The 10,066-nt window shown below is 46.9% G+C and overlaps 1 protein-coding gene across 1 annotated transcript; it reads right to left on the reverse strand.

Annotated features, from left to right (window-relative positions):
• Positions 1-6,617: 6,617 nt before the first annotated feature.
• Positions 6,618-9,670, reverse strand: LOC108648851 (oocyte zinc finger protein XlCOF6-like). The gene has a single exon (XM_018097392.2). It carries the CDS (start codon positions 9,452-9,454, stop codon positions 7,241-7,243), a length of 2,214 nt encoding a protein of 737 aa, XP_017952881.2. The 5' UTR covers positions 9,455-9,670; the 3' UTR covers positions 6,618-7,240.
• Positions 9,671-10,066: the final 396 nt, after the last annotated feature.

The raw sequence follows: 10,066 nt of genomic DNA on the forward strand, positions 1-10,066 counted from the left end.
ATTTAGAAGCATAGTATAAACACTTAAATTAGTTTCTATCAAACAACACACATTATAGAATGGGACACCAGCACAGAACTGCTGTGTTTGCCAGGGTCCCGGCACAGAAAAGCCCCCCCAGCTGCTCTCTCCAAACATTCACTCTATAACTAACATCCCACTGTACAGATATATTGGGACACTGTGCTGACAAAGTGGATTATCCCTATTACCAGAGATATATTTTGGGGTAACTGTACTGAGACAGTAGGGCCGATTCACTAAAAGTCAAATGTTATCGCTTCTTATTTTTTGTTATAATTAAGAAGCAATGTTCTATGCGTTATTTAACTCGCAATGACCGATTTTACACGATATTTTAACGCATGCACAATAATTTCCGCCGCGTGCGAAACACATATTAGCGCACACCATATTAGCACACCATATTAGTGCACGCTATTGCGCACGTAACCATTACTTTCTGAAAATGACCATTTCCCTGAAAACTGGAGGATGCATCACTCTAGGGTCAACACATACTTGAAAAAATGCCGCTGCAAAGTCCATGTTGTGTTGGCAAAACCTCACGAACCACAATTTTATTTACGTACCGCCTGCCCCAAGTAGGTGTTAATATTCGCATAGATTAACGCGATATTTAGCGCATTTAACGCTTCATATGTGTTTGTGAATCATGCGTTACTACTATTTCTATGCGATAATTAACGCATGAGGAAAGACTTTTTGCTGGAATACGTCCCCCGGCATCATTACAAGCTTTCGCAATGTACAGGCTTTTATATTATACTGTATACTGTAATTCTCTGCATTAATGTATCCCTCAAATGGAGCTGCTGTCTGGTTAATATTCTGAGTGGATCGGAATGGTTCTAGTCAGATCCAGGGGAACCTTCAGGGCCAGGTTCATTTAAAAATAAAAACTGCCCCATTAAAGGAGAAATATTGGATAAATGGGAAAACCCCTAACCCTGTAGGCAATTATGAATAATATCCGGTGCTGGTTTCCCTTTGGGCTAAACATTAACCCTATCTGTAACAATGGCCCCTTTATTGGAGCTCCCTATAGATCCTCTCAGGTCCCTGTCTGGGTTTCACATGAGGGGTGGGCGTGTCCTAACGGTCCCTGCCAGAAGCACAGTAGGAGGGGGAGAGCCAATCACAGCCCTGCACTCACACAAGTACAGACAGGCTTCAGTTCCCTATCAGGTCAGCCTAGCTGCTGATTGGTTCCTATCCTACAGTGCAGTGTACGGAGGGCCGCCGGCTCCCCAGCTCATCCAGAGAATTCAGCCAGCAGGAAGTGGCACAGATGGGCGGGGCTAGTGGGTTTTTTGTGGAATTTCTCAATAAATCAGTCAGAAACACAACTTTAAGCACAATCCTTCTATATCTAGAGGAGTATAATTCCCTGGTACATTCTTAATTTTTATAGGATATGTCTCCTTTAACATCATGGTAGTATCCCTATAAGAGGCACCTATTATAAACATTTCATTTATCTACCGTAAGTGGAAACAATAGTATTTTTTTTTTTTAAGAACAGCCCCCACTGAGTGTTATGCCCCCCATAACAGGAGCCAATCATAATGCTGGGGCACACGTATGCACATAATGAGAGCGGTACCTTGGCTGAGTGTGGGCACGGTCAGTGAGGGGAAATATAAATTCTGTTATAGAGGCCCTTTGTGAGTCACATTCTTCTTGAAATTCCCAAAGATCAGCATTAGTCCTGTCTGTGTTACTGACAATTCGTTATCGTGACCTAATGGTCCTTGCCCAGAAGCACAGTAGGATGAAAGAACCCATGAACATAAACAAAAGTCCAAGACTAAAAGGGATTAAGGCTTCACACTATGAGGGAGACTGTCAAAGGTTGGGGTTGTTTTCTCTGGAGAAAAGGCGCTTACACCGACCCCCAGTCCCACAGCTCCCACCGACCCCCAGTCCCACAGCTCCCACCGACCCCCAGTCCCACAGCTCCCACCGACCCCCAGTCCCACCGACCCCCTGTCCCACAGCTCCCACCGACCCCCAGTCCCACAGCTCCCACCGACCCCCAGTCCCACCGACCCCCAGTCCCACAGCTCCCACCGACCCCCAGTCCCACAGCTCCCACCGACCCCCAGTCCCACAGCTCCCACCGACCCCCAGTCCCACAGCTCCCACCGACCCCCCAGTCCCACAGCTCCCACCGACCCCCAGTCCCACCGACCCCCAGTCCCACAGCTCCCGCCGACCCCCCAGTCCCACAGTTCCCGCCGACCCCCAGACCCACCGACCCCCAGTCCCACAGCTCCCGCCGACCCCCAGTCCCACTGACCCCCAGACCCACCGACCCCCAGTCCCACCGACCCCCAGTCCCACAGCTCCCACCGACCCCCAGTCCCACAGCTCCCACCGACCCCCAGTCCCACAGCTCCCACCGACCCCCAGTCCCACAGCTCCCACCAACCCCCAGTCCCACCGACCCCCAGTCCCACAGCTCCCACCGACCCCCAGTCCCACAGCTCCCGCCGACCCCCAGTCCCACAGCTCCCGCCGACCCCCAGTCCCACCGACCCCCAGTCCCACAGCTCCCAGCAGGAGTAACCCCAGTGCCACACACACAGCCCATAGTACAGGAGAGTGAGGGGGGTAAATGGCGGTCGGTCGGTGCCACACAAGGTAGGAATAAGGGAGGCAGCAGGGGATTTAGCAGCACATATGGGCTCAGTATATTGTGGGGGGTCAGTACCTACCTGTGCGGAAGTTCCCAGAGTTCCCTGCTCCGGCTACAAACCAATGGTCCCGGGGGCTTGGGAGGTGGGAGTGAGAGCTGCTCAGTAAGGGATGGGAGACAATTCCCTACATATCTATGTACCGCACAGATATCTCCCAGCTCCCCTCACCCACACTGTATCAATCTACTGTATATCCCAGGGTTAATCAGATACCCGCCAGTCCCAGCGGCCCCATACTAACTAAACCCGACTGACTCGTTTTGTCTGCGGTTAAAAATTATCCCTCGATCCCTAAAGCCTGCTCACCCCTCTCCACCCCAGTGACTATTTATCCAATCATATTGTTCGGCTCCTGTAGGCGTGGGAGTGGTTACAGTGACTGCAGATTGGAATGGGAGGGCACATTCCATAATATTTACACTCTGTGTGTCCCGCCCTCTCTGCTCTTAGCCAATCAGTTAGTGTGCCCCGCCCCCTCATACACAGCTGCAGGCAGTTTAGCAGTTCCAGCCCCGGGAAACAGGAGCGGGTCAGTAAGGGACTGAGGCTGCACTGGGAGATGGATATTGGTGAATGGGAAGAAATCTGAGGGGCAGAAAACTGGTATAAAGGGAACATATTCCAACTGGGCCAGAGATGTGGGCGGAGCTGAGTGAAACAGAACGAAAGAAATAGTGAGGGGAAAGGGCCACTCCCAGGGCAGGCATGTTCTCCCTGATTTGCCCCTCACCCTGTCACCCACAGTAACAGCCCCCACCTTACAGCCAACCCTGCCATTAGAAAGCATGGGGGAAAGCAATAAACCCCCAGAAGCAGCAGAGTGTGGGCAGGGGCAAGAGTAACCCCCATGCAGCTGACAAGAGGGCAGCACTGAGGGGCCTTTACTGAAGAGCAGGCAGGTTATGTGCCCCTTGTTGGGGAGCTGAAATGGGTCGGATCCAGGGAGTAATCAGGAATTAATATTTAACCGGTATATTTATATCAATAAATATTGCCCTTTTAGCCGCCATTTTGTGATGTGTGATTAGCTGACAGGAAGTGATGCAGCTCTAACTAACAGGAAGTAGTGTGGGAGGCAAAGGCGGAAGTCTGGCTAATTTGACCTAATCTATCTAGGGGCCTATAGGGTTAACAATCCCTATAGCTTTAACCCCTACACTTCCTTATTCCCACTGTTACTGGGCAGAAGCCGATGTATCTCTATTACTATCAGCATATTGTACTTTATTGGCCATAAGCCTTATGAGCACTTCCTGCCTCACAGTAATATAGTGTTTAGCAGGGGGTGGAACTTCCTCTGAGTGCGGGACCAACAGGGCCCCAGTAGCTGCGCTGCCCCAGAGGGACCAGTTCCTACAGTGAAGTTGGGGAGCAGGGACCCTAAGAACGAGGAATAGTAAGAGCAGGTTTGTTGTTTCATAGCACTTTCTAGGAATGCGCTGCCTTAGTGTAGGGGCCGCTGTAGTGAAAAGGGTTTTTTTTATTAAATCTTTAACCAGCACACTGGCTCCTGTTTTGGTAATCCGCTTCCAGTCCCTAACAGGTTATTTGCTTGGAACGTTACTGGCCCACGGCTGTGCATAATGATCTGTCTAATCAACATGAAGGCCAGTTGGTTGTATCAGTGCAATGACTGTGTTAGGGTTCTATCAGTTAGTGGGACCCCGGGCTGTCTTTTTGGTACACGTTATACGGATCCGGGAACTTGCTGAGAGACACAGACAAGTAGTGAATCTCCTAACAAATCCAGTTTATTGATGGTTTTGCCACAGATTATACACATGTAGATAAAGACATTCCATTATGCTTACGTAACATGGGGTGGGCGCATAGGCCTTGCAGTTATTAGCAGAAAACACGAATAATTAGAGTAGCTGCTGAAGCTTATTTTGGTTTGTTAGCCTTGAGCATTTGCTGAGATCAACAAGGACAAAATAACTTGTACAGACACAGGATGGTCAAGGTAATCATAACAACTAAAGTAGCCATACACAGACCTTCTTAGAATTGTGCATACATATGTTAACCCTTCAGACTGTACCTAAGTAAGGCCTAATACTGGTACTGCATCCGTTATTCAGGCTTCTAGACTGCAGATGCTGAGTTATTTTAAAAAAGTAAAGGGGAACTAAGCACCCTGAAAGAATGATTTTATTTTTAGTTATTATAATATGATCAGTTTTACATGAACAACATGAATTTGCAGTTCTGGTCAGTTGCCAGAGGCTTCCATAAACCAATGGGGCTTTAGGGAGTGCCTGGAAGGAAGGGGAGATACTGATGGGCCGAGGCAGAGAGTAGACAGGTAGAAGCCTGAGAGAGAGAAGTCTTGCAGTCAGGAATGGAATGAAGTAATGAGAGGAGAGGGAAGGGGAGAAGCAGCGCATAGGCTGGGTGAGTATTTTGAGATCATTGCTGAAATATAGGGAGGGGCCTAATTATTTATAACCTTATATGTCAGTGTTAGCAAGTTGAATTTGATTTTAAAGGAGATTGGGAAGAGAGATGAGAGAAGAGAGATGCATAGGGGAGCAACAGATGTGGAACGGTGAGACAGATGGATGAGTCTGGCTGCAGCATTTAGAACAGATTGGAGTTATAAAAGACAATGTTTTGGAATTCCTGTAAGGAGAAAGTTACAGTAGTTGGGGCAGGAAATGATAAGAGACTGGATGAATGTTTAGTTGTGCCTAAACAGAGGTAAGGGCCTATTGGGGCAGTGTTGCACAGGTGAGTAGGACTTGATTTGGTAAGTGATTGGCTGTGTGGTGTAAAAGAAAGGGGGGGGCAGCTAATTCCCCAGCAGTGCCTGTGTGCTTGAAAGGTGATGTTATTGAGTGAAACCTGAGGGACAGGGGAAGTTGTTGGAGGAAATATAACGATATACATTATATAATAATCTGTTTCAGAGATTCAGTTTCAGTGCTGAGACACTCAGGAGGGGATAGCAGATAGACAAGTACACGTGGTACTGAAGTAAAAATGACTGAATACGTTTCCCTAGAGAACTTCTATAAAGTGAGACCAGGGGCCTAAGGCAGAGCCTTGGGGAAACCTAAGAGAGATATGGAAAGAGGTGGAGGTAGAGTTAGAGAGGCAACTTTAAAGAAACGGTCAAAAAGTGAAGATTTACATAAAAATAGAACAGTGGCACAAATGTACAGAATATGTGGGAGGACTGGGTTGTCAACTGTGTCAAAGGCTGCGGAGAGATCTAGAAGGATTAGGATGAAATAGCGACCTTGAGTCTTTCCCAGGAGAAGATCATTGGTTACTGTTGAGTGTGTTGGGGGGTGGGGAGAAGCCAGATTGCAGGGGGTCCAGGGGGTCGGGAATGGAGCTGTGAGATGTTGGACCAGGCTGTTGTAGACAAGACTTTCTAACAGTTTAGATAAGAGAAGGGAAACCAGACGATAGCTGGTGAGGGAGCTGGGATCAAGGGAAGGTGTTTTCAAGACGGGAGTAATTAGTGGTTGTTTGTATGATGAAGGAAAAGTACCAGTAGAAAGTGAGAGGTTAAATAGGTGGGTAAGTGCAGGGCTGAGTGTATCAGAGACTGGGTAAGGGAGGTGAGAAGGTTTGGGGTCAAGGGAGCAGGTTGTGGGGTTTGAGCTGGCTAGAAGTTTGCTCCTTCCCCTAATGTCATAGGGGGGTAGAGTGTAAAGTGGATGTTAGTGAGCAGCAAGTGAATTTGAGATTGTCATCCAATGGTATGTTCCGTCTAATCAGGTCAGGTCTAATCAGGAAATGAGCAAAGTCTTGGGCACTTACAGTAACATGCGGAGGGAGCACAGTAGGGAGTTAAATGTGGCACATAATGCCTGTGGTTTAGAGGACACGGAGGAGAGTAAAGAAGAGAAGTTGTTTTGCTATTGATAGAGATTGTAGCAGGGGAGCAGGAACCTGAAGTGGTATCAGCAGTGTAAAACTATACAAAATGCAGTTGGGTGGGGAACTCTCTTCATGCAATTAGCTCCTACAGTCAATGTATTTTGAAAAAGGAATCTTATTGTGTTGGATAAACACGAGTTGCAGTTTTCTGACAGCAGGGCCAGAACTAGGGGTAGGCAGAAGAGGCATCTGCCTAGGGTGCAATGATTGGGGAGCACCAGGCAGGACCCTCTCCCACCTACCCCTAGTCTGTGCTCCCTTGTCATTTCCCCCGCCGCTTGTCATTACGTGGTGGGGGCAATGACCCTCCGGACCCCCATACCCCCCACGCAATCCAAAGCGAGGGGAGGGGAGAAGGTGCAGGGGTGAGGTGGCCGACCGGGTTGCCTAGGGTGCCTGGTTGGCTTGGCCCACCCCTGTCCGACAGTCACCCAGAATAATGTTTTCTGTAGCCGTCACTTATTTTTTGAGTTGTGCAGCTCCCTCTGACTTGTAGGATGTGATCTGTCCATCCAACCCCTTATACAGAATATTCCGTGTAGTTTTACCTCTAAATATTTATTGAAAATTAAGAATACACTGACCAAAAGGAATCATAATTTGATAGCGTCATAATCGTATGTAACTCACTGTGTATCAGTACAGTTACTGTCAGGCAATGGTTCCTCCCCTGTGTGTAACTGGGAATGTGCAGTGAGCTGATAACGATACATAAAATATTTCCCACATTCATTGCAAGCAAATGGTTTCTCCCCTGTGTGAATTCTTGTATGGATTTTAAGGCTTGTGCTATTACGGAAACATTTCCCACATTCAGTACAAGTGAATGGTTTCTCCCCTGTGTGACTTCTTGTATGGAATTTAAGGCCCGTGCGATCACGGTAACATTTCCCACATTCAGTACAAGTGAATGGTTTCTCCCCTGTGTGAATTCTTGTATGGAATTTAAGGCCCGAGCTATTACGGAAACATTTCCCACATTCAGTACAAGTGAATGGTTTCTCCCCTGTGTGAATTCTTGTATGGATTTTAAGGCTTGTGTGATCACGGAAACATTTCCCACATTCAGTACAAGTGAATGGTTTCTCCCCTGTGTGAATTCTTGTATGGAATTTAAGGCCTGTGCTATTACAGAAACATTTCCCACATTCAGTACAACTGAATGGTTTCACTTTCTCCCCTGTGTGAATTCTTGTATGGATTTTAAGGCTTGTGCAATCACGGAAACATTTCCCACATTCAATACAAGTGAATGGTTTCTCCCCTGTGTGAATTCTTGTATGGAATTTAAGGCCCGAGCTATTACGGAAACATTTCCCACATTCAGTACAAGTGAATGGTTTCTCCCCTGTGTGACTTCTTGTATGGAATTTAAGGTCTGTGCTATTACGGAAACATTTCCCACATTCAGTACAAGTGAATGGTTTCTCCCCTGTGTGAATTCTTGTATGGAATTTAAGGTCTGTGCTATTACGGAAACATTTCCCACATTCAGTACAAGTGAATGGTTTCTCCCCTGTGTGAATTCTTGTATGGAATTTAAGGCCCATGCTATTACGGAAACATTTCCCACATTCAGTACAAGTGAATGGTTTCTCCCCTGTGTGAATTCTTGTATGGGATTTAAGGCCCGTGCTATTACAGAAACATTTCCCACATTCAGTACAAGTGAATGGTTTCTCCCCTGTGTGAATTCTTGTATGGAATTTAAGGCCCTTGCTATTACGGAAACATTTCCCACATTCAGTACAAGTGAATGGTTTCTCCCCTGTGTGACATTTTTTATGGTATGTAAGGCTTGCTCCATTAGTGAAACATTTCCCACATTCAGGGCAGGAAAATGGTTTCTCCCCTGTGTGAGTTCTTTGATGCACAGTAAGGTTTGAGTAATATTTAAAACATTTCCCACACTCAGAACAAGAGTACGGTCTCTCTCCAGAGTGAGACCTGAGATGCACATTAAGGGCTGAGGTACAACTGAAACATTTCCCACACTGGGAACAAGAAAATGTTTTTTCTCCTTTATGAGATTTCAGGTGTCTGTTAAGATCTGAGCGATGAGTGAAACATTTCCCACACCGAGAACAAGAAAATGTTTTTTCTCGTTTGTGAAGTGCCAGGTGTCTTTTAAGAGCCGAGCGATGAGTAAAACATTTCTCACACTGAGAACAAGTGAATGGTTTCTCCCCTGTGTGGATTCTTAGATGGGCACGGAGATTCCAGCTATCTTTAAAGCCCTTCCCACATTCGGAACATGAATAAGGTCTCTCTCCGGTATGGCTTCTCTGATGTACAGTAAGTTTTGAGGGACAGTTAAAACGTTTCCCACAGTGAGAACAGGAATAGGGTTTCTCTCCTGTGTGGGTTCTGTGATGCTCAATAAGATGTACATGCTGGGTAAACCTTTTCCCACATTCAGAACAAGAGAACGGTTTCTCCCCTGTGTGACTTCTCTGATGTAAAATAAGTTTTGACTGATACTTAAAACATTTCTCACACACAGAACAGACAAATGATTTTACCCCTGTGTGAGTTTTCTGATGCTCGAGAAGACCGACCTTAGTACTAAAGTATTTATGGCACTCAGAACAGTTATACGTCTCTGTGTTGGGAGTGGGTGTGTCTGTTCCCTGTATCTGTTCTGTAAGGGGATTAATGCTGCAATCTGATTGGTTTCCCCTTTCCAACGAAGCTAAAGAAATGTCAGAGTTTATGAGATTTTCATTAGCACCTTCAGCCCCAATCTTGCTTGGCTCATTATTATAACATAATGTTCCTCCCAGATCAGCTGGAATCTCTCTCTTATCTTCATATTCACCGTCTGGCAGAGATACAAGCATGAGAAATCATTATCACATTTTATACATATATGTAGGGATTCATTGTGTCAGGGAATGCAGGAATAGAAGGAGCAGCAGCGCAGGAACTGTCACCCCGACAGGCTCTGATACAGGATGAAAAGTCACCTATAAGTTCCGTTACACACGGGGTTCTGATATTTGGTGCCCTGCACCCATTACTCACCCAGTGGGCGGAGCTGCCGGGGCTCCTCCTCCTCCTCTTGTATCTCTTCCCTGTAAAGGGCCTTGTTTCCTTTTATATACTCCCACTCCTCCAAGGAAAAATAGATGGAAACATCCTCACACCTTATGGCAACCTGGCACACACAATGTTACAGTCATCCCCCAGCCAGAGAAAGGGATTATCATACACTGTTACTAAACAATAAGGGGGGATTGGGGGGCCGCACCCACCTCTCCAGTCAGCAGCTGGATGATGTTGGAGATGAGTTCCAGGATCTTCTTGTCATTTTCCTTCTGTATGACGGAGCCAGGGGCATGCAGGGCCCCCAAACCCACAGTTGGGCTCTTCTTCTTAGGGATGACGTAGCCCTATGTATTGAGAGGGAGAGAGAATGATGAGTGTGTAACGCAGCAGAGAGACCCCCTTTG

This window comes from Xenopus tropicalis, chromosome 9 (genome assembly GCF_000004195.4).
Source record: "Xenopus tropicalis strain Nigerian chromosome 9, UCB_Xtro_10.0, whole genome shotgun sequence".
In the NCBI taxonomy this organism is placed as follows: Eukaryota; Metazoa; Chordata; class Amphibia; order Anura; family Pipidae; genus Xenopus; species Xenopus tropicalis.